Consider the following 26,337-nt stretch of genomic DNA (forward strand, 5'->3'; position numbering starts at 1 on the left):
ACTCACAAATTTTGCAAAAATATATTTTCTAGTTTCCTTAAAATTTTTTCCTTCCAACAATTGCAAGTGTAGAATTTTTTCACGCGCTGTCTTGGCCTCGCACAACATTCTCTCGCGCAATTCACGACATGTTTGCTGGGGACGACCAGTTGGGCAAACACATCAACCATCTGTGAGCGAAGCAGCGTGGAGTTGCCAGCTAGTAGCTAAATATAGAATGTAGGAAAAATGAGAGAATGTAGAATAATTAGTAGAATTTGAATAAAATGTGATTGGAGTAGTTCACATTTTATAGGAAATAGTTTAATTAAAAATAACTTACAAATAAACCGACTGTGATAGAATTAAAAGTTTTGTAACTTTCTACAAATGTACTACGATTAAGATATCTGTGAGAATTGAAGGTAATACATTTTAAAATTACTAAATTTATATTTTATCTCACTAGATCGATTTTCATAAAAAATTATAATATCGAATTTTTTTTTAAATTTCAAACATATACTTCATCTAAGTTCCAAAGGTTCTATGAATCTATTAGGTCTACAACTTTGCTTCCGCCGTCAAGCACTGGTCGATTAAATCGTTTTATATCGATCTTGGACATTTGTGTCAACTAATGTTGACAACCCAACAAAATATTTGTAGAGATCTGTTAGCATCCGAAACTTATTCTCAACTGAAAATGTCACTTTTTGAGCCGAATTCTCGACATTTGTGGGAAATTTTGCTATTCTTTTTTAATTCCAAGAAAAGTGCGGCTGAGCCAATCGACATTTGAAACCGTTTTTATAAAAAAAAGCTTAAATTTACAAAAAACAAAAACGACGGCAGCAAAGTTGTAGACCTAATACTTCTGTGGGTGATAATTTTGCGGATCTGGATATATGATTCACAAATACTATTTTTTGAAAAACATAGGGTCTAATATCTATATCTATATATATTTTCTAAACAAAGAAATATGAGCTGATGTTCTTCGGCGATGTTATAATAATTTCGTCTTTGAAAAAGATACCGTTGGCTTTACCCAATTTATTAAATGAAAGTCGTTTTATAATATTAACCCGGCCTCTGTGTACTTCTTTCCATAGTGACCCATTCTTTAATAGAATGGAACTAAAGCCTTCTTTTGTTCTAAAGATTATTAGCTACAAAATTATTTAAAGGGAAAGTAGTAAGTCGGGTCAAAAACCATAAAAATAACTTTAACTGGGCCTTACTTTTAATTAACGGCACTTAGCACAGCCAAGTTATCATTTTCATTATAGTATAAAAGGCCATAATATTATAGAAAAAGTATTGACATACATTGAAGAAATGAAGTGTTATACTACTGTAATGTTTATGTCTATAAAAGCTCACTAAACAGCTTTCTTATATCAGAAAGCTTTATTCTCGGTTACCGTTAAGTACGCTGCACAGAAAGTTCTGACAAGAACATTTGCAGTAAAGCTTACATCGTTCTAGTGATTTCCAAAGTGTTTACTGAGCTTTTGCGCTTTTGATTTCCGTTAGCAAAGATAATTGTTAGTTGGGTATTTTGCTGTTATGCCCATAGATGTCTCATCATTGTTGCATGAATATTTCTGGTAATGTCAATTTTTAACGATAGGTTATACATTGTAGCTCCTAGAAGCTAAAGAAAACATCTTAATATTTAAAAATCCAGTGTCCGTGTGTATGTTCCGAATGAACTCAAAAACGAGTCAACAGATATTCATGAAAGTTGGCATATACTACACGTAATTTGGTCCAATTTAGATGATAGGATAGTTATTATTCAAATTAATCGTCTCCAAAATTAATAATTAACATTTTGTTTTACTTTACTACTATATGTAAATATAATATAAAAATGAATTGCTGTTCGTTAGACTCGCAAAAAGTCGAGAACGGCCAAACCGATCTGGCTAATTTTAGTCTTGAAATATTCGTGAAAGGCCAGGAAAAGATTAAAGTGCGAGTAAATATGGAAAAATTGTGAGGAAGATAATAATAAGACAATTTTATTCGAGTTTATAAGAAATATATAAAAAGAGAAAACAAAAAAATAATATTTTGAAGGTTGTCATTGTTGCTTTGTTAAAATGTTTTTGTTATTGTTCAATTGTATAAGGTTGTGTCGATAGCCCAAAACAATTTGTAACAAATAAGGAAAGGCTAAGTTCGGGTCCAACCGAATATTTTATACTCTCGCAATTTATTGATGTAATTTTATTAAGATAACACACAATTTGACCCATATATTCGGCAGACAATATCAAATTGCGATTGTAGACGCAGTTGGAAATGGTAGGGTCTCAGTTGACGCCTCGATGATGAATAAATGATAAATGACTGATTGAATGACCTACATATGTATATTGGTGGTAAAAAAAAAAAACAAAGATATCGATGATATTAATGCGATAATTTAGAATTTCGGTCCAGGAGAGTTGACACAGCTACAAACCAGGATGACGTAGTCAATTATACCAAACTATTTAAAGTTGCCTGAACTATCACTACTCACTTTGCGATTAAAAGTAGTATGAGTTGTCATCATGCTGCGTAACATAAATCGACCTCGAGTAATCAATATCGTCGCCGAAGCCAAGATTGGACCAACTTAATTTAATGTATACTTTTGCTACAACAACGTGTGGCCGGGTCTGCTAGGTATATATATATATATTTTATAAAGTAAGAAAGTCTTAAAATTTCGCATTTTTCATAGAGTGTCAGTTATAAAAAATGAAATTTTTACGAATCAGCTAACACTTATTTGTTTGTATATAATGGATTAAGAAAATATGATAATCCTGATAATTATAAAATTTTTTAATCTACATTTAAGCTTTGGAAACCCATATATATTACAAAAATATTTGTAGAATTTTTCATTACTTATCATAAACGACATAAATAATTATAATAATTTTCAAACTAGTGTAAGTAGTAATTGAAAGTAAATTAATAAATAGATCTCTAATTAGCAATAAGCCAGATTTCTACGGTTCAGCGCCTTAACGTATGCAGTAATATATAATAATTTATTTTTTATTCTCCGCACTAAGCTCTCGAACTATACTTTGACATTAACGTCATTATTTATTTCATATTTTAGTCGAAGATAAATGCGAATTGCCGCAAATATTCTTTATTTTTAGGTTTAAGAGCCTGAAAGTATGCTTTAATCACAAATATTAATCTAATATTCATTGAATCCTTTCATTACAGGTCTTTGGGGTTAGACTTTCAGTTTCTATCTAGCAAATCGTTCATATTTTGGTGCGCAAATTTATTTAATTCGCTTTTCAGGGTAATTTGCATATATGTATTCTGAATCAACCATTCCTTGATCAACAATAACTTTCTAATAATCCACGAAGAACACCCTGCATTTCTTCAAAAAACTATTTCCAGCCTTAAAGCATTATCATACTCGGCATTACTTTCCTTTATTCTCCCACATAAACGCTCTTATTTCTTGACATCAGCAAAACACCAAAACTTTTTGCATACTTTTAGCTGCTGTAAACAAATGTTACAATAATTTCGTAGCGAATATGCTACAACAATGGCATTTGCAAGTCAACAAACAAAAATTTTTCTCGCACAAATCGCATTGATTTCAAAGTCAATAATTCTTTTTAAGTCAACAAGAATGTGGTTGTACAGTAATGCGCCGTTATCGTTACGCGCTTTTAGGCGCACAACCGCTTGGTAGGCTCGATGGCTGTTATTAATGCACGTAAATGCCAACATTGGCAATAAGCACACGCGAAACTTTTACTTTGGCACCCAAAAATATGCAAAGTAGTCATAATTTCACTTTGGCCTCGAAGATTTTGAAGGAGGGCATTTGCCCTTTTCGGTGCTTTGATTTTGATTTCAGTTGTTCGTGAAAATTTGCAACAAAAATTCTTAATAAACAAAACTTTTTTATGCGTCAAGTTATTTTGTAGAAATTGTAAAAAGCAAGCTTTTAAGTCGAAATATGCCGCGCTTTTGTTTTTATAAAAAATAAAAAAAGTCTTTTGTATTGAAAGCAAATTGCTGATTAGAAAAATAAACATGAAAGATGAAGAAGAATTTGCAGAATCTCAATAATTATGGAAATATTAAAATATTTTTTTTAAAGAAAAATAAAATAAACAAGTAAGGAAGGGCTAAGTTCGGGTGTAACCGAACATTTCATACACAATTTGACCCACATATTCGGCATATATATTGTATAAAGTCCATTGAAAGTTGGAAACCATAATAATAGGTTAGAAGCACCGAGGTCCTCGTGTTCAATATATGGGGCCTTAAAAACCTATGGTCCGATTTCGGCGATTTTTAGAATGGGGCTGCCACACTACAAACATAGTATTTGTGCAAAGTTCTGCACCGATATCTTCACTAGTGCTTACTTTATATTATGTAAAGTAAACGATTCAGATTGTCTTCAAAGTTCTGGTATATAGGAAGTCGGCGTGGTTGTAAAGCGATTTGTCCTATTTTCACAATATATCATTGGGATGTAAGGAAACTATTACAAACCATCGGTCGAGTAGTTCCTGAGATATGGTTTTTGACCCATAAGTGGGCGACGACACGGCCATTTTCCATTTTGTAAATCTAAAATATCTGAGTGCAGCTTCCATCTGCAATTTCTTATGTGAAATTTAGTGTTTCTGACGTTTTTCGTTAGTGAGTTAACCCACTTTTAGTAATTTTCAACCTAACCTTTGTATGGGAGGTGGACGTGATTATTATACGATTTCTTTCATTTTTGGACTGTATTAAGAAGTGGTTAAAAAAAACGACTGCAGAAAGTTTGGTTTATATAGCTCTATTGGTTTCTGAGATATGTACAAAAAACCTATTTGGGGGCGGGGTAACGCCCACCTCCCCAAAAAAATTACATCCAAATATGCCACTTCATAGTGCGATCTTTCATACTAAATTATACTTCCATAGCTTTATTTATAGCTTAGTTATGGCACTTTATGTGTTTTCGGTTTTCGCCATTTTGTGGACGTGGCAGTGGTCCGATCTTGCCCATTTTCGAAAGCAACCTCCTCAGGGTGCCAAGGAATATGTGTTCCAAGTTTCGTTAAGATATCTCAATTTTTACTCAAGTTATCCGTTGCACGGACAGACGGACGGACGGACGGACAGACATTCGGATTTGAGCTCCATTCTTCATCCTGATCACTTTGGTATATATAACCCTATATCTAACTCGTTTAGTTTTGGGTGTTACAAACAACCGTTATGTGAACAGAACTATAATACTCTCTAGTAACTTTGTTGCGAGAGTATAAAACTAAGAAAAAGCTTTTTTAATCCAAAATTTCATGAAAAGGTGGTTATAAAAAGTTAAAAAACTAAATATGTAAACAGCAAAGTGTTAGGCAGCATATAACCTCACAAAACTAATGCGGACATTAGTACATTTATTACCCATATAGCTTTCATACCTTTCCAAGCTTTGCATAAGCTCACTAGCTTTCGTTTAGATAACAGTATACCCAACGCTATCGATAATTCAGCAGGTCTATTTTTTTGCTTATTATCCATGTGCATACGCCTCAAGAGACTTTGCAACATAAATAACACCTCACACGCGCCCAACTTTTCGTACGCAAATAAAGATAAATGAAGGTGTTTGCAGTGCATTTGTAGATTACCAGAGAAAGGCACGAAAAGAAAAATTGGTGTGGTTCCCTTTGAATGAGTGCAATTTTTTTCACCTAATACCATAGTTTTCGCTGAGAACTTTTTTCATTTCACTTAATAGCATAGTTTTAGGCGTTAGGCAGAAGATAGATGCAGCGTATTCACACTCATGTGGTGAGTGGCGGCGGAAATTAAGTTGTGAAAGTTCGTCAAACAACGATATATTTTTCGGCTGGGGTATATTTTGCGTCCATTGAGTATATTTAAATCTCCCATGCCAGTAATGCCCTCATTAGTAAACGTTGTGTTAAGAAATGCGGTGTTCACCTTAATAAAAAAACATTTTCATTATCTAATGTATACAGTTTAGTATATATTTAGGCTTTACTTACCTACCTAAGATAGCTATTAATCGCATTGGACGAAACAATACATTCCATTAGCGCAGCTCCACAGTTCAATTTCACGTATTACTCAGAGCATCAGCATATGCTGATATCCATTAAAACTCACACTATTTCTCAAGAGCTCATTATTTTCGCATTTCCCACGCCGCCGCGCAGTAATGTGTAAAATAAATAATTGCAAATCTTTGCAATTCTCACACCTCACAGCCACAAACGCCGAAAAGTACACATTCGTAGGCGCGCTAATACTGACGAAAATCCAATGAGATCGCATTAATTAACTTCACTTCCGTTGCGTTTGCCTGTTTTTTCAGCCAAGTTTCAATGTGTGTGTGTGTGTGTGTGCGGCCTACATCCGTTTGCGTAGTGCTGATTTTCTTAATTCTCGGTTTTGCGGTTTTTGTGTTATTTCAACGCCTGACTGTTATTGTTATCATTGTTGTTTTAGTTGTTGTTCTTTAGCGCATTTTCCGCTTATTCATTCAATTTCTCATTAATTCACCTGCCTTCCTGCGTGTTGTTATTGTTGTTTATTTATGTAATGGATTTGTGTTGCGTAATGCGTTATTTTCTTAGGCAAAAACTTTTAATTAGCGCGCTGATAAGCTCTGGTAGGCGCAGGCACTTGCACTCATACGTATATATTTACACTTTAATTAACATTTAGTGAGTATTAATTTAACTTTGCTGTGCATAATTTTTGGCATTTGTTGCTGTTGATTTTTGATGTGATTTTTTTTTTTGTATTTCTGTTTGCACTTTATTTCGTTAGCGAAGCGTATTAAGAGACCTCAGTAGAATTATAAGCGTTAATTAGATGAGTGATGAACAAAAAAAATTTATTTTACTCTGACTGTTAGTTAAGATTGCAACCAATATCACTCCAAATTAATCCTCAAGAACTTAATTCCATATTAACAGTTAAAATTCAGATGGTATGCTCTGGAATCCAGTAAGTATCTGTAAGATATGTATATTGCGTGTATCCCTATCCCCTATTACGCAGCGCTTTCACCTTTTACCATTGATACCATTTGATGTTTTTGAAATTTTCTATAGTCTTATTTACGTTTCGTGGGCTTTCTGTAATATCTGGATCAATTCGGTTTAGTTACCTAAGTTGATTCAGGATATCTTATAATGATTCCCGATAAGCAATACATTAAATAAGATTTAAAATTTACAAAAACAAAAGGTTCAAAATGTTTAATGTTACTTATTAAGCGAAGACAAAATAGTTTTTTTAATGCTAAAGATCGAATCAGACAGGTCAAATGTGCTGGAATGAGAATTAAAATCATAACATATTTGGCGGAATGGTTCGTTTAACTCAAAATTTGTTCTCGAAGATTTTAAAAGTAATGGTCTAAACTGGCTAGATGAACGAAATGGGACATTAAACTTGATATCAGACAAAAGGAAAGAGCTACAAACAGAACCATTCAGAAGTTTTACTAGAAATATTATGCCTAGCATTTCCCTACGACTAGTGAGTGTAGGTAGATTTGTAAGTTTTAAACGACTAGTATACGGAGGAAGATTCAATCTTGAATCCCAGTGTAAGTGACCTAAAGCAAAAAGTAAAAATTGTTTTTGAACGGACTCAAGCTTATCAGAATGGTTTGTAACTAGGATTCAATACCACAGAACCATAATCCAATATAGGTCTTACCAATGTTGTAAAAAGAGTTTTAATAATATACGGATCACTAAATTCTTTAGACCAACGTTTAACAAAGCTAAGAACACCTTTAGCTTTTAAAACAATTGAATTTACATGAGAATTAAACTTTAGTTTAGGGTCCATAGTAACTCCTAAATCAACAATGCTAGATACTTCCTCTAAACTGAAGTTATTTATTACGTAGGGAGAAGGATCAACGAAAAGCACATCGTTTTACATTTTTTAAGATTCAGTGACATATCATTTATGTGAAACCAAGTAATTAAATTATTTAAGTCCGATTGTAACTCCGTTCTATCATTATAAGAAGTATATGATTTAAAAAGATTTAAGATATGAAGATACCCAATTAAGAAGTCTTGGTTGAAAACCAAGATGATCCAATTTTTGCAATAGAATAGAGTGGTTTACTCTATCGAATGCTTTACTAAAGTCTGTATAAATAACATCGTATTCTTATTGTCTCTAAAAACCATTAACACATGGCTTACGAATTCAAGCAAGTTTGATGCTGATATGGAAGCATCTAGTCACTTTGTCATGCACTGCCCAGGTTTTGCAAGTCATACCAAGCTGGAATTAGAAATATGTTGCCACAACAAATTTGTGCCAGGCCCAAAGCGCTTCGGCAACAAATGTGGGGATCCACAAGTAACAGTTTTTGGTATCCCAATTCCTGATTCTTGTGGCGAGAATCGGTCTCTTAGCATTATCTAACTTAACACCATATACATTAGATAGTCGTCGTTTTGTTCAATTGAGTAATTTAAAAACGTAATTCACATTATTCTCACTGATGTTTTCGGACACTCGTTCATTTTTCAGACATCCCTAAATACATTATTCGTATTTTGTGATAGGAAATGGAGAGAAATACTACTAAAACGGCTTTAGTCATTTGATATCACAAATTATGTAATAAAATAGGATAATCAATATATTGCTATTCAAAATTCTGTAAATTGGCAAATGCTAAAATTTCGGCGAAATACCTTTATAAATATATTCACATTATGCTGTTTTTCAAAAGGTAATTATTTCAAAATTAACATAAATACATATTTACTGATTTGTAATTCAATATATTTTATATTTATTTATGGTTCCATTATTGGAATTTATTATACCTTCATGATACCACACAATAGAATCCACAGTTAAATTTATTGTACAAAATTCATTAAAAAATGTATGTGTTCTGCAATTGACAATTTACGCTATAATCTACAGGATGCAAACGTTAATTTTGCCATCATCAAAATGAGCGAAATGCAAAAACCAGCTTCATTGCACTGATTGTTGCCACTACACATTTGTTGCTCGTAGTCAAATAGCTAATGAGATTGGCATACGTTTCGTTTGCAACTGGCATTCGTGTTCAAACTGAAATTGCCACTTGAAATTGCATGCATTTTAAAAATTAACTAATTTGCTCAAATTCTGCGAAAATGTCATGGAATTTTCATAATTCATAATTAAAAAACCACGGCACGACAAGCAATAAAACCGCAAAATTATTTTTTCATCAACAACAACAACTGCAAATGATTACATTTGAGTGAATGATTTGTGTGTGAGTGTATGTGTGTGCGTCGGCTTTTGCCATTGAAATGTCATGCCTTCATCGTTTTTGTAGCGAATATAGTCGACGGCTGACTGACGTTGCCACAACAACAGTCAAACCATAAATTGGCGTACAGGCGCATAATCAGCGGCAAATATGGTGGCAAAGCGATTTAATTGTTGAAGGGTATATTTACGCTCGTATATTGCATTTGTATACGAACAGTGATTTCGCCAACTGTGAATGCAATATTTATTTATTTGATTTGCGAGTGCTCAAAGTTATGGTCGGCACAGCCCAAGTAGTGAAGTGGCATTACGGCGGTTGTCATGAAAAGTTACCAGTAAACCCGTAGCGAAACAGCAAGCTTTGAGGTTGACTGCTTTGAGCATTAATTCATACTCTTCCAAATAGTGGCCCCGTTCGTCCAAATTATGAGTCAACAAAAGTGGTTTTCCGCTACTGAGAATGCCAGTGTCGCGACATGCGTCGTCGAACTATTAGTTTCTAATTAAAAACCCGAGTCCACAGTAGTTTCTTAACACTACAAGTGTATTCTAAGTATAGAGTATATTTTGTATAGGGTTCCTTTGTTGTTATTGTTGGAGCGACAAAATTTCTCGAAATAATGCCGAGTTGATAGCAATTGGCCGGAAAAACTTTGTTATGTAGGCCCGACTCATAGCCCCCGCTACTGCTCCAGATATGTTCAGAGTTAGGAATCTGTATTTGATCGAAGGACTAGCCTTTGTAGCTGTCGATTTTTAACTCAAAGACTATATTATACATCTTCTTCTTGACTGGTGTAGGCAGCGCTTACGCGGTTATAGTCTAGTCCACAACAGCGCGCCACGCATTTCTCCTTTTGGCAGTTTGGCGCCAATTGGTAATTCGAAGTGAAAACAGGTCCTTCTCCACCTGGTCCTTCCAACGGAGTGGAGGTCTCCCTCTTCATCGGTTCCCACCTGCGGCTACTGCATCGAACACTTTCAGAGCTGGACCACTTTCCTTCATTCGAACAACATAACCCAGCCAGAGTAACCGCTGTCTATTTATTCGCTGAACTATGTCTATGTCGTCGAATAACACATACAGCTCATCATTCCATCGTCTGTAGTATTCGACGTTGACAATGTTTAAGGGACCGTAAAACTTCCACAAACCCTTTCTATTGAAAACTCCTAGTGCCGTCTCATCGGATGTTTATATCGTCCACTTTTCTGCACCATAAAGTAGGAAAAAAATGATGAGGAACTTGTAGAGTTTGGTTTTTGTTCGTCGAGACAGGACTTTACTTTTCAATTGCTTACTCAGTCCAAAGTAGCAGCTGTTGGCAAGAGTGATTCTACGTTGGAATTCCAGGCTGACATTGTTATTGCTGTTAACACTTGTTGCCAGAGTCCTTTGAACTATGGAGAAATACTTCAGTAGTTTTAATTTGTCCGAAGGTCTTTTGCTCTTAATTAAGGCCAAGTAGCCTAATTCATGACCTTCATATATGCTTAGGATCCAAGGTCTGATGATATTGGTCAGCGTTTCTGTAAAATTTCTCTTTGATTTAAACCTCATTTTACATTAAACATAGCTTCTGAAAGCGGCTTTAAACTCGGACTGTACGTTGTGGAGTTCGAGCTTGGATATTTGGTAATAAGTCCATCGGTAATATCTGATTAATTCTAGATAATGAGAAGATCTTATCAATGCGATAAAGCTAGGTTATAATTGTTGAAAAATATTTTGAAGCTTTTGTGCTATGTTCATAAGGATAATTCCACGCTAGATGGCGCAAAGTGGAATGAAAATTTAAATGGATAGCAATGAATAAGATTGACCTTTCCCGACAAGCTTGTTCTCTTTCAACCATATTTCTCAGAGAAAATGTCGACTCTTGACTAGGAGAGAATAGGAGAATTCATTAAATCCTAAACTTCAAAGAATGCAACTTTATAGTATATTCTCGGAAACTCTAATTATAAATCTCCTAAAAGTTTAATCCGTTATAATTCCTCCGACTAACTGTATATACACCTACTATTTACATATGCAACCAAAAAAATCATATATTAGAGCATTTGCATGCATCATCGTCCTTATTATGCGGTCAGCGGTGTACACCCGGGAAGTCCAAACGTATGTTGCAACCGACGTGAATGGTAACATTGCCAGCTCAAATATGTAAATAAAAAAATATACATTTGCGTGTGCTTATGTACTGACACGAGTTCCGGCGTATATGAAGCCCGTTTGATCACCAGAAAACATTTTGCAATGAAAATTAAAATTGTTGACAATAACTGTTTTTGTGCGGGGCCTATTTGTACACCGATTGCCCGACACTGTTGTTACCACGGCGTCAGCTACCGTTACACTTTTTGTTGCCGCAATTCGCGTGCCGCCAGCACTTCATCCGCGCTGACCACATTTCATTTGCAGCAGCCGGCAATACGCGCAGACACACACACAGTAGCACTCTGAGGACCATATGCAGCGCGCTGCACTCTCATAATTGTATCTGTTTGCTGTTGTTGTTTGCAGTTTAGCAATTCGTGACTGGCGCGAAATTACACGCATTTTCACAGTAGATTAAAATGCACACCATTTTCACGCATACGAAAATTACCGCGAAATATTGCATGTGGAAAGTGTGTGTACGGATGTGTGCAACATAACATGGCAGTATATATTTTTAAATATTCGTCCATAGTCGTACTTCGTATTCATATTCGTTATTCTCTAACAATATTTACCCTATCACAGAGTTCCATAGTTTTCTGCATATAACGGTACTTGCAATATCATAAAATAGTCCACCTGCATAGGCATAGAGTTCGAGCTCGGCATGCTCGATTACTGGACTAATGAAGATCTACCACTCACCACAATCCTAATCCCAAAGTTGAATTTCATTCCCATCTCAAGAGAACGATTTACAGACACATGCTCTTCACTGTGCCATAAGCAATGAGTGCTTTCAACGACAAGATCAGAATATTGAACCCCATAGTCAGAAAATCTAGCATACATGGCCAAACTTTCGGTAATTTATGGAGAAAGATCGACTTTTCGGTATTCTCATAGCTTTACAAACGAATCCTGACCAAGCAATTCTTGTTTGTGACTCCTACTCTCGCTAGAAGACAAGCTCATCCTAGACTTGATCTGGGTTCCCGGCCACAGGAACATTTTCGGTAATGAAAAAGCAGACGAGCTGGCAAAGACAGCCGAATTAAAACCAAGTCCGCTAGGCTCGACCAGAAGAGAGCTTAATTTACAATTTCAACAATTAGCAAACAACAGATGGAAGAATATAACTAAATGCAAAATAACCAAACAGATATGGCTAAAATACGACATGAAGAGAACTAACAACTTATTAAATAAGTCAAGGAACAGTATCTTCAGACGAACTGTTACCATAACAGGGCATTGGCCATTTGGAGAATATGCGTCGAAAATGGGTATGCCTTACAATAACATATGCCGAAGCTGCGAACTAACAGGGAATAAGAAAACAATTTTCCACTTCCTCTGTGAATGTCCAGCCCTATCGCAGATCCGACACAGAACACTGGGAATCCATTAAGCATCAAACATCGAATGTATGTCTACAAAAAGCATAACGGATATTAGTAGCTTCATCGAAACCACAAAATGGTTTGAACGAGAAGCTTAAACATGATAGCAAATAAAAAAGGTCAACAAAAAGGTCAACGACTAGTGCATCAAAATGGCACAGATAGTGCTAATTGAGCTCGAACAATAACAGGGCAGCACTTCTACCTACCTACTCTCTGAGTGGATTTTCCAACTACTAGGCGCCTCTGTTGATCGGAATTAATAAAGACTTTGCTGAAAAGACCATAGATTTTACCTTTTAACATGAAGACAAAGCTTTTCCGAAAGTATTCAAGAAGAAAGAATTTTAAAAATTTAAAAGAGTTCGACTTTTTCGACGACGACCTTTTCGAGCTATTTATATCGGACTTTCTTATCTGTACTCGATACAATTTTGTAAAGAAACATCCAACTGCTGACCACCAAAAATTGAGCCGTTAGCTATGTCTTCTGTAGACTGGAAAAAGAGGGGAGGTGAAAGAGTCCAAAATAACAGGCACGACAATGCCGATTCCGATGGAACCGGACTATTTAGTTGTGAAAGAAAGAAAAATTCGATTAAGAAAGGATGTAGAATCTGGATCTTTGAAAAAAAAATATTTCGATTTTGGATAGAACGATTTGCCGAAATACGAAAGAAACTGATTTTGATTAAAATCATTCAAATCTTATTATTATGTTAAATAAAGATGTCCTACTATTGCACTAGTTTAATGTTATCTTTATTAAGAAGTTATAACAACTAAAGTTTACAGACGATCAACTAAAAATATTTTTTTTTTTTAAATCACAGATTTTCCAGAATATATAATTGAGGCTATTCACAGTACGCTAATCCAGTCCCCTCCCTCACACGTTTCTGATATTTCCAACGATAATACACCACTTCTCCAACAAAAGCAATGCATGCTAAAGCCAAGCAGCCAAGGTATTGTATGCGTATCCAGTAAAAATCATCTAAAACTAAAGGTCTACCAAAATCCATAGGCTTACTTAAATCCTCGAATACAACCAACTTTAGCTTCGCCATAACATAGAAATTTAACGATAACCACTCTTTTATGATACCCGAAGAATATAGACGCAGTATGAAGTCATCCAACAGATCAAGATAAGGCAGATCCGGGCGCGTTGGCAAACAATTAAGGGCATTTTTAAAGAAACACAAATCCGTATTGAAATAGAATATCGGGCGATGAAAGAGACTTTGTTGAAACTCGAAGACCTCCCAACGTGCATTTGACACGGGATATACATACTTCGTATTCATCGATGAGCGAAGTTTCAACCATGCGTTGTAGTCTTGCATGATCTCAAAGAGTTTTGGATGCGCCAACGCGCTGCTGTTCGAATCTAATACATATTTCTCTTTCGCTGAGAATATAACTTTGAGACCCGCAGCTTCCATGTCGTCATAACTGCGGTACATCGGTTGTAGTGGTGGATGCGTTAGATAAGATTGCAGATAAGCCTGATAGGTTGTATTGGTAATGATGCTCATGTAGCAGAGTAAGAATATGATAAGTTTCACTTTCAAATTTGGTCTGACTGCTGGCACAAAGGATTGACCCAAAATACCGCGTATACTTTTGTCATTCAAGAAGAGATTAATAAAACTGATTTTCAAGCGCTGATTGAGGTGTGTTAGTAAGGCGGCGAATATTACAGTAAAAACGTAAATAAAAAACAGTGTTGGTAAACGCACAATCCCCACGAATAGCTCATTAATTGGTACAGTTTCGGGCAGCGGCACCATATAACAATAATCTAAATGTTGTACTGGATAAGACATCATAGCCAATTCTTCCAAGCTATGTGGAAATGTTAAACCTGCGACAATATCGACAGTGTTGTTAAGCGCCAACTCAACTAAATCACCGAAGTACATGGTTTTACCCACTTCAAATGGATGTTCAATGGCCAGTGTTGCATTTCGTTTGTCGGCAAATACCGACACTAATTTACCGATATAGCCCTCTATCTGCAACGTGCCATCCGCTTCGTAGTAGAGCATCGAACGTGGTTGCAGCTGATCAGGGTATGTCAAGAGCTTCATGCCATGCATATTGCGAAATTGATGCTCAAAGATGGAACTCGAGTGTACAGTTTTCTCTTTATAGCGTGGCGCATCGAGTGGAAACATATTGCAGGTGTAATACTTGTGTGTCCCAGCGAAGCCATTTGGTATTACTAACACATTATAAATATCTTTAGCCATCGCGTTTAAGCAGATTTCTGTTATTATCTTTAAATTAGTCGCATTCGGTGCATAGACTACAATACGAGTTTGCTTCAAACCATGAAACACATTGACTTCCTCAAACGCAGCGCCCAGATTTTCATGTTCCAGACACAGTAGTATGACTAGCTCTCTCGAAAATGACATTTTGTATTTATATGCCAGCGGTTTATCGATGAGCAACACGGGTCAAGCTAGCTCGTGTAGAAGCTGCTCGAAAACACAATCTTCTGTTCCTGACTTCCAAACTGCCAGGGTGTTATAATCCCGTTCATCACGCACGTTTTCCAACAATTTCAGCAAATCTCTTCCAGCGGTCTCATTGAAATCCGTATTGAATGCATTCACCTTAACGAAAGTCTTTGTACTGACTAATATTGATATAAAATACAATAAACATTTCGAAAGCCGACTACTTAGCATGCTGAACATCGCAAACGGTACTATTTCATTGTTTAACTAAACGGTTTTGACACCAATCGACTCTTTTAAGTGGGCATTAGCACCTGTTTTGACTTATTGCGTGCAAATGGTTGCATTGCAATTAGTTTTAGAAATATTTTGTATTCTTGTTTTCGTTGTTTGACAAGTCCCTTTTCATGTTTTATAAACAGAAATAACAGTTAGATATTTAGCTGTAAATTTTTCTGTTTATGTTAAAAAAATAACGGCAATTTTCTGATTTTTTGAAAAAATATTTTTCATTTGTCTATACTATTGTCGGTTTCTAAATAGTCCCCATTCGATGGTATGCCAGTTCTTCTTTACAATACTCAAACTCGATTTTTAAGATAGCCTTTGTCGATTTCTGGTAAGCTTGTTAAACGTCGGCCATTTAAGATTCTCTTTTTTATCACTATATATTTTAGCTTGTTTGGAAATAGGAAAAATTCGCAGGGATTCTTGTCTGGAGAATATGGCGCCTGGGGCAGTCTAAACAAAAATCATCAATCATAAAAATACATCTAATGTATGAAACAAATTTTTGACTTTTTTGACTTTCCAAACACGCGAAATTTTATGTTTTGAAAATTCCCGTTATTTTTTTAACATAATACGTATATCAGAGTTAGAATTCTGTGTGATAAACTTACAAACCATATATCAATGGTTTAGACACATTTCTCGTTTCCAAGTGCTTTACTAATATCGTATATGAGAACCGAAGACCATGTCCACAGTGGACGTTCATAGCGATAGTAAGATGAAATTGATCGAGACAGCTGATTCTTTACAGATATAAAAGAAATTCTTTTAATTTGTTCTTCATGAATATTTGAGTTTGAGTAAGGGGATAACCTTGAATGCCTAATATTAGGTTAGAATCACCGATGTCCTCATATACGATATATAGGGGCCTTGAAAACCTATGGTCCGATTTCGGCGATTTTTAGAAAGGGGCTGCCACACTATAAATGCAGTATTTATGCAAAGTTCTGCTCCGATATCTTCACTAGTACTTACTTCATATATTGTAAAGTAAATGATTCAGATTGGCTTCAAAGTTCTGGTATATGGGAAGTAGGCATGGTTGTGAACCGATTTGGCCTATTTTCACACCATATGATTGGGATGAAAGGAAAATTTTACAAACCAAATTTCATTGATATTGGTCGAGTAGTTTCGGAGATATGGTTTTTGACCCATAAGTGGGAGCCACACCCACTTAAAATTTTGTATACTTTGTATCAATTTGAGTGGAGTCCTTTTGTACCTTCTTCTTAAAGAAATTTAAGGTTTCTGGAGTCCTTCCTTGCTGAATTAAAGAATTTTTAGTAGTTTTCAACATAACCTTTGTATAGGAGGTGAGCGTGGTAATAATCCGATTTTCTTCATTTTTGGACTGTATAAATAGAATCTAAAAGAAACGACTCTAGAAAGTTTCCTTGATATTGCTTTAGTAGTTTGCGAGATATATACAAAAAACTTAGTAGGGGGCGAGGCGGCCGCCCACTTCCCTAAAAAATTACATCCAAATATGCCCCTTTACAGTGCGATCCTTCATACCAAATTTTATTTCCATAGCTTTATTTATGGCTTAGTTATGGCACTTTATGTGTTTTCGGTTTTCGCCATTTTGTGGGCGTGGCAGTAGTCCGATTTTGCTCATTTGAAAGCAACCTTCCTATGGTGCCAAGAAACAAGTGTGCCAAGTTTCATCAAGATATCTTAAGTTTTACCGTTATTTGAACAAAACTCTTAGCAAGTTTGTTGCGAGAGTATAATGAAGAAGTGATAGCAGAAACTGAGGCATACTGTGTAAATATGTCATTTACTAAAAAAAAATCTTTCCAAGTCGGTGTATCGCTCTCAATAATAAAATCGAATATTGGTTCAACAAATTTAGTTTTTTTCTATAACCAAGTTGGTTAAAAAAGGTAGAACTGCACATGAAATTTGACCTAAAAGCCTAAGTTGTCATGTCCGCAATAATTTTCTTAAACTTTTCTAGCACGTTTATTCTTATTCTTATAAGACGATTGAGCGGACGAAACCATGCTATTTCTTGTACGCATTTTAAGTAGAAGACATGTCTTTAAGAACAACTATCGATATCTTAACATACTGTTTCAAAAAAATGCTGTCACTTTCATTCATATTCTGGACGATTATTTTGATAAATTTCAATCCATATTTTCATCGACTTTAAATTTTAGATCGGGTATTAATTCTAAACAATTAATTTGATAGCTTCGACTTTGACTTCATTTTCGTCATACTGCAGCCTTTATCAAACAATTTTTTTAACAATTCATATATACATATCTGACTTGCTCTATGCGATACGATGTCCTCTAAGTCCTCATCGGCTTATTGAATAATATAAATCAAAAAATCTCATAATTTCTTACATTCTCTAATTAAGCTCTTTGAGTTGCTTTTACAACTAATTATTGAATATTTATAATCCGATTTATTTATGAATTTACTTCAGTTAAACTCGAAGAATGGCCTTACATTCTAACAAAAGGAATGAATGAAAGTACAGCTTAAGCACAAAAATATAACACAATAAGAGATGCACAATAAGAGATGCAGTCTTTGGCCAGTCTTTGACTAGTGGCTGATTAAAAGTAAAAAAAGTATACAAAAATACAATAAGTAACCGTATCGCCTTGTATTGTGCACTTGCAAGACGAAAGTGTTACTTTGTTGCCTTATTACAGATGCAACGCCGTCTCTTAGCCCGCGGCAGAAGATTGTGGCGAATTCTATGCAATCAACTTGCTGCAATTTAGTGAAAAACGAACTGATCAAACGGTGAAAAAACGAAAAGGAAACAAAGCATTGCAAAGCAAAAAAAGAAGGTAAGAGAAGAAAAAGAAACTTTGTTGTTGTTCTTGCTTCCTTTTTACTTGAACGCTCAACTTTTTCGCACTTCCCTATTTGTGCTGGGCTTTCAGTAGTTTTAATTCATTTGCCGCTTTTTATTGCGCGTTTATTAATGGCGCTGCCGCCGCTGGCAGGCAGGCAGTGTCCGTCCGTTGCACGACGATGACGATGACGCTTCGCAACAATTGCGTGAATTGCTGCGACAATTTTGCGCTGTTAGCGATAAATTGCTGTGTATTTTACTTTGTGCTTTTACTATTTCATTTGTTTAGTATATGTATTTACGCCTTTGCCACTTTTGCCCATTTTTATGCGCTTCCACTCTGCGCTTGCAACAGCCAGAGCCTGTCCAGCGCTGTAACTTTAAAAGGAAACAGTTCGCCTTTTCTGTGCGGACAGGGGTAAATAGCGAGCGGCGCACGGAGGACGATCCCGGTAGTGTCCTTTTAAACGTGGTGTCGTAGTTTACAGCTTTGCGGACCTTTCAATGGCGCCGCTTGAAAAGTAATTGATTTATGCGCAGAAAATGCTCAGTTAATTGGACAGCACACTGTGGACATTGGTGCTGTGTGAGTAGTGGTCGCCGTTTTTTTACAAAGAAATTCGAATTAAAAAAAATCACGAATAAATTCGCTTTAGTATATTTAAAGTAAAGCTTTGTCAATTCGAAATCATTCAAGTATAGAGTAAATAATGAATAAATAGTTAAATAAAAGTGCACGGCAGTCTGGTCAAAGTGATTTATTGGTGGTATAGCGGCTTGTTCGCTTCAATAGCTCCCACTTAATGCTGAGGAAATTCACGGAAATGTAATTATTTTTTCTCAATACTTTACATTAGAACTAATTATTGCAATTGCTTTCAGTGATTGATGGAATTTCTTTTAAAAATTGTGTAAGCGCTTTTATAGAGATTAGAAAGAACATACAGCATCTAAAGCTCTCACGATAAAAAAATCCACATAAATTTTGTTTTTTTTTTTTTACATAAGGGGGTCATCCCATATGATGGGCTCAAAAAATTTTTTGCTTATTCTTTATTTAACATGTCTAGAATACTGTAGTAAAGTGATTTTAAGAAATTTGAAGTCGGTTTAAAGTGACAGCAGTTAGAAGACGGGGCTCTCCGAAGCGCTTGTTTGGCAGCTGGAAACTTTCGACTTGAACTTTGTGGGGTACATTCAGCACATGAACTCATGGAACGCTTATTATTATTTAAAAATTCCAAAAAATCATTTTTTTTTATAACAAAAAACTAAAACAAAATCGCAATCGCAATTTTTTTCCAAATGTCTACCAAAAGTTCCATTTTTGGTAAATGCAATGATTGCAATACGTTCCATGCATTTAAGCTTAGAGATTAAAACCCGGCTAATTCGTTTCGTTTCCGATAAGCCAATCAGCCGGAATAGTGGATGAAGTGCGAGCGCCATTTTTTCGAGGCGGTAGTGTTCAGAACGCTGTAACTCATATTCTACACAATATTTATACTCTCACAATAAAAGTTGCTAAGAGAGTAGTATAGCTTTGTCCACATAACGGTTGTTTGTAAGTCCTAAAACTAAACAAGTTAGATATAGGGTTATATATACCAAAGTGATCAGGGTGACGAGTAAAGTTCAAATCCGGATGTCTGTCTGTCCGTCCGTACGTCCGTCCTCGCAAGCTGTAACTTGAGCAAAAACATAAACAGCTATAACTAAGCCGTGAAAGTGAAATTTGGTACAAAGGATTGTTCTGAGAAGTGCCATATTTGGATGTAATTTTTTTGTGAAAGTGGGCGTGGGCCCGCCCCCTATATCAACGAAACTCTCAGGAGTCGTTTTACTCAGGCATTTCCTTATATAATCCAAAAATGGATGAAATCGGATTAAAACCAAGCTCACCTCCCATACAAAGGTTATGTTGAAAACTACTAAAAATGCTTTAATTCAGTAAGGAAAACCAACAGAAACCTTAAATTTTATTATAAAGAAGGTCCAGAAGACCTGCACTCAAAATGGTAAATAAAATTTTAAATGGGCGTGGTTCCGCCCACTTATGGGTCTAGCATAATATATCTCCGAAACTACTCGACCAATATCAATGAAATTTGGTTTCTAATATTTTCCTTGCATCCCAATGATATTTTGTGAAAGTAGTCCAAATCGGATCACAACCACGCCTACTTCTTGTATACCAGAACTTTGAAGTCGATCTGAATCGTTAACTTTACAATATATAAAGTAAGCACTAATGAAGATATCGGAACAGAACTTTGATTTAATACTGAATTTTTAGTTTGGCAGCCCCTTTCTAAAAATCGCCGAAATCGGACCATAGGTTTTCAAGGCCCCTATATATCGTACATGAGGACCTCGGTGCTTCTAACCTAATATTAGGGTTTCCAACTTTCAATGGACTTTATACCACATATATGACGAATATGTGGGTCAAATTGTGTGTTATATTAATGAAATTCAATAAATAAATTGCGAGAGCATAAAATGTTCGGTTACACCCAAACTTAGCCCTTCCTTACTTGTTTAAGTTTAAAATTTAAATGTATACAGTCGAAATATATGTTAATAAATGGTATTAATTATAATGTTCTATCTATTTACTGGTCGTAGAAAAGAAATTCTGAAAAATCACTAAAAAACGGGCCGTTAGTTCGGATGACCCCCTTAAAACCGAATCGCTAAAATTTCGAAGCTATACTGGGGGATGGGGTCATATGTAGAAGTTCACGCAAGTGAGGAAAGTTTCTGATTGCCATTCACTGGGGGATGGGGTCATATGTAGAAGTTCACGCAAGTGAGGAAAGTTTCTGATTGCCATTCACTTGGGAGTGGCCAGGAACGATTCTTTTGCATATGACTCAAGCAGCTCACGACTTCCGGTTTTAGACCAAGTATCCCCTGGGTAGCTAACAGACATCCGTTTGGAGGCGAGCTAAAGTGAGAAGGCGAAGCCCGCTTGTGCGGTTGTGCGTAGGGCTTGGGACCCACCACATAAAAAAATCTCCCCAATGAAAACAAACACCGAGCCTCGGATGAGAAACCCCCCTTTTGATGACGACCCCTGCAAACGTACTAAGGATCATGATTTGAGGGCATGCACCTGGAATGTCCGGACTCTTAATTGGGAAGGTGCCTCTGCCCAGCTGGTTGATGTCCTCATACAACTAAAGGCTGACATCACCGCCGTCCAAGAAGTGCGATGGACGAGACAAGGACGGAAGAAGGTGGGTCCTTGTGACATCTACTACAGCGGCCATATAAAGGAGCGCAAATTCGGTGTTGGATTTGTGGTGGGAGAGAGACTACGTCGCCGAGTCCTGGCATTCACCCCGGTGGATGAACGTCTTGCCATAATCCGCATCAAAGCGAGGTTCTTCAACATATCGCTGATTTGCGCCCACGCCCCAACGGAAGAGAAGGACGATGTGACCAAAGATGCTTTCTATGAGCGCCTAGAACGCACCTATGAGCGCTGCCCCCGCCACGATGTCAAAATCGTGCTTGGCGATTTTAACGCCAGGGTGGGTAAAGAAGGTGTCTTTGGCACAACAGTCGGAAAATTCAGCCTCCATGACGAAACATCGCCAAACGGCCTGAGGCTGATCGACTTCGCTGGGGCCCGAAATATGGTTGTCTGTAGTACCAGATTCCAGCATAAAAAAATTCATCAAGCAACGTGGCTGTCCCCTGATCGAAACACGCGCAATCAAATCGATCACGTTGTGATAGACGGAAGACATGTCTCCAGTGTTTTAGACGTGCGTACGCTCCGAGGACCAAACATTGACTCGGACCATTATCTAGTAGCAGCAAAGATACGCACTCGCCTCTGTGCAGCAAAGAACGCCCGTCAACAAACACAAGGAAGGTTCGACGTCGAAAAGCTGCAATCACAACCGACAGCCGAACGATTTTCTACTCGACTTGCACTCCTGCTCTCTGAGAGCACTCATCAGCATCTCGATATAAGGGAGCTGTGGAACGGCATCTCAAACTCATTGCATACCGCTGCAGCCGAAACAATTGGTCTCCGGCAACGCCAAAAAACCAGTTGGTACGATGAGAATTGTCGTTCCGCAGTGGAGAGAAAACAGACTGCCTACCTCGCAACGTTGCGATCGACCACAACACGTTCGGGGTGGGATAGATATCGAGAACTGAAGAGGGAAGCGAGACGCATTTGCAGACGTAAAAAGAAAGAGGCCGAAATGCGTGAGTATGAAAAGCTTGAAAAGCTGGCCGACATGGGTAATGCTCGAAAATTTTATGAAAAGATGAGGCGATTAACAGAAGGTTTCAAGACCGGAGCATTATCATGTAGGGACCGAGAAGGTAATCTGGTAACGGATGTCCAGAGCACACTGGGATTATGGAGGGAACACTTCTCCGACCTGCTCAATGGCAGTGAAAGTACAACACCAGGAGATGGCGAACCCGATTCCCCAATCGATGACGATGGAATAGATGTTCCATTACCCGACCATGAAGAAATTCGAATAGCAATTGCCCGCTTGAAGAACAACAAAGCGGCGGGGGCCGATGGATTACCGGCCGAGCTATTCAAATACGGCGGCGAAGAACTGATAAGGTGCATGCATCAGCTTCTTTGTAGAATATGGTCGGAAGAAAGCATGCCTGACGATTGGAATCTTAGTGTGCTCTGCCCAATCCATAAGAAGGGAGACCCCACAATCTGCGCCAACTACCGTGGTATAAGTCTCCTCAATATCGCATATAAGGTTTTGTCGAGCGTATTGTGTGAAAGACTAAAGCCCACCGTCAACGAACTGATTGGACCTTATCAGTGTGGCTTTAGACCTGGAAAATCCACAATGGACCAGATATTCACCATGCGCCAAATCTTGGAAAAGACCCGAGAGAGAAGAATCGATACTCACCATCTTTTTATCGATTTTAAAGCTGTCTTCGATAGCACGAAAAGGAGCTGCCTTTATGCCGCGATGTCTGAATTTGGTATCCCTGCAAAACTAATACGGCTATGTAAGCTGACGTTGAGCAACACCAAAAGCTCCGTCAGGATCGGGAAGGACCTCTCCGAGCCGTTCGATACCAAACGAGGCTTCAGACAGGGTGACTCACTTTCGTGCGACTTCTTCAATCTATTGCTGGAAAAAATAATACGAGCTGCAGAACTAAATAGAGAGGGTACAATCTTCTACAAGAGTGTACAGCTCCTGGCGTATGCCGATGATATTGATATCATCGGAAGCAACAACCGCGCCGTTTGTTCTGCGTTTTCCAGACTAGATAAAGAAGCGAAGCGTATGGGTCTGGTGGTGAATGAGGACAAGACGAAATATCTCCTGTCATCAAACAAACAGTCAGCGCACTCGCGTCTTGGCTCCCACGTCACTGTTGACAGTCATAACTTTGAAGTTGTAGATAATTTCGTTTATCTGGGAACCAGCATTAACAACACCAACAATGTCAGCCTTGAAATCCAACGCAGAATCACTCTTGCCAACAGGTGCTACTTTGGACTGAGTAGGCAATTGAAAAGTAAAGTCCTCTCTCGACGAACCAAAATCAAACTCTATAAGTCGCTCATTATTCCCGTCCTGATGTATGGCGCTGAAGCGTGGACGATGACAACATCCGATGAGACGACTCTTGGGGTTTTCGAGAGAAAGGTTTTGCGCAAGATTTATGGTCCCTTAAACATTGGCAACGGCGAATACCGCAGACGATGGAACGATGAGCTGTACGAGTTATACGACGACATTGACATAGTTCAGCGAATAAAAAGACAGCGGCTACGCTGGCTAGGTCATGTTGTACGGATGGAAGAAAACAATCCAGCTCTGAAAGTATTCGATGCAGTACCCGCTGGAGGAAGCCGCGGAAGAGGACGACCTCCACTCCGGTGGAAAGACCAAGTGCAAAGTGACCTGGCTTCACTTGGTGTTTCCAGTTGGCGCCAAAAAGCAAAAAGGAGGAATGCGTGGCGCGCTCTGGTGGATTCGGCTATAATCGCTTAAAGCGGTTCCTACGCCAAATATATATATATACTACGCCAGCTTCATATTTACAACAAAAAGTATAATTAGACATTGAAATTATGAAAATAGTATGCTTTACTAGAAATATGCTGAACTTCATTAACTGAGAAGGAATATATTGTTTATTATTAAGATTGCCCAAACATTTTCAAAAGTATCTTTCTAACAAAAAAATGTATATGCTATCGAATATTTTTGACAGAAGTAAGTTAATTCGGAAAACTTGAAAATAAGCAAATAATTATAATTTACTGTACTTGGTTAAGATAGAAATTCTAATGCATATCATAAAAGTATTTACAACCAAAGACAAATTGTAAACAGGTTAGGTTTGAATCATTAAAATTACAATATTTCCAACACATCTATGTCATAACCTCAATATTCTATGCTAACCCAGTAGAAGTATTATCGGGAAATTTGATAAAACCTAATGGTCTATCTTTAAAACAAACTTAATAGGTAAATCACAAAATTAATAAATTTACAAAAGTTGATTGGATTGAATAGGATTGAATTTAAGTTAATATTATAAATAAATAAATAAATATTATTCTATACTAGTTTAATAGTTGCCATACCTGTTGCTGTACCTCTTTCCGTTCTTCCAAAAATATAAGTTTCCAAAATATTTGTAACTGGTCCCAAAAAAATAATATACCTGAAAATAAAAACCAATAAAAAATTTCTAAAATAATACTCACATGACTCACCTTTTATGGCATTTATATCCATATCTAAATACTTGCGCACTTATGTATGAAATATTTATCTCTCTAAGATTCCGCTGCTTTTACTCATGTTGCCATTGAAAGTGCAAGCTGCGCACACCAAAGGTCTTGCAAATTTTTCTTTACACTAATTAAACAAACAAACATTTCAAATTAACAAACAGAGAAGCATTTATAGTTAGTGATATCATATTACTCTTTAAAACAATTATTGCGGATTTATAGCATTTTTACACCGCCAAATTAATTGATCATTAAAATTTTTATTGAGAAACCATTTTTTGTCTTTTACACTGCCGGCTATTCGATCAGCTATTATAAATACATTTTTGTTTTTTCTTTTCATAAGAAGTTGGTAAGTTTCATGAACTGATTGATATTGTTAGCAGCGACATCTGCCTTACCTACTTTATCAAAAGTAGGCTGACAAAGAACGTATATCGTACGTCTTTGTCGCAGAGTTGCATTTCATTTTCAAGTCGATTAAAATTCAATTATGATTTAATGTAGATTTTTATTTTGAATGGTAAATCGATCTTAATAAGCGTTTTAATCGAGCAGAGGCTGGTTAATTGATAAATTAGCTCCTGTGTAAAAAGGCTATTAGATAAGTCCTCAGTAACAAAAACGCACAAAAGTATGCAACAAAAATCGAGGAATGTTAAAAATCGCTAATTAAGTAGGGGGAATATTTTTAGAAAATAATATAATATGTAAAGCTTTGAAAAAATATATAATATATTAATTCGTGATTTAAATATATCAATAGATAGTAAATACATAAATCTATGTTCTGCAGCAGAAGGTATTGAATATAATAATAAAAAAATAAAGTTCACCTAACAAAATATGTCACTTAAATTTGTATTTTCTTATCCATCTATGTAATGCAATTAAGTGCCTAATATTCAGTGAAAAACAAATCTGAGAGGAAAACTAATATTCTTTTAATGCATTTTAGCGATTGTTGGTGATTCACTACTATTTACTACTCAAAGCTTCATAAGAACAGGTCGCTAACAACGTCCACGTGATTGTCGCAGGTGAAAGCTGTCACAACACAAATTCTTCTTCTGAATAATATAGTTAAA

At 36.6% G+C, this 26,337-nt stretch overlaps 2 protein-coding genes across 4 annotated transcripts in view; both read right to left on the bottom strand.

Moving 5' to 3' along the window:
- LOC105219210 (gamma-1-syntrophin) overlaps positions 1–26,337 on the bottom strand; it is a 149,409-nt gene that overhangs the window by 96,977 nt on the left and 26,095 nt on the right. Inside the window, exons 1-3 of one of the 3 annotated variants that reach the window (XM_054233650.1) lie at positions 25,229–25,375; positions 25,097–25,176; positions 7–206 (exon numbers count right to left, since the gene is read on the bottom strand). The gene's annotated coding sequence lies outside the window, so the exon portion shown is untranslated. Of the gene's footprint in view, positions 1–6; positions 207–25,096; positions 25,177–25,228; positions 25,376–26,337 lie in introns of those variants that run through there. The other 2 variants (XM_054233648.1, XM_054233649.1) reach the window with 2 other exon arrangements.
- Positions 13,645–15,372, bottom strand: LOC105219220 (uncharacterized). Its single transcript, XM_011195204.2, has one exon. It carries the CDS (start codon positions 15,306–15,308, stop codon positions 13,740–13,742), a length of 1,569 nt encoding a protein of 522 aa, XP_011193506.2. The 5' UTR covers positions 15,309–15,372; the 3' UTR covers positions 13,645–13,739.

Source organism: Zeugodacus cucurbitae, chromosome 6, assembly GCF_028554725.1.
Source record: "Zeugodacus cucurbitae isolate PBARC_wt_2022May chromosome 6, idZeuCucr1.2, whole genome shotgun sequence".
Taxonomy (NCBI): domain Eukaryota; kingdom Metazoa; phylum Arthropoda; class Insecta; order Diptera; family Tephritidae; genus Zeugodacus; species Zeugodacus cucurbitae.

What these genes read in the sequence shown, in the direction of transcription:
- LOC105219220 (XM_011195204.2), bottom strand. Translation starts at nt 15,308, where the DNA reads ATGTCATTTTCGAGAGAGCTAGTCATACTACTGTGTCTGGAACATGAA.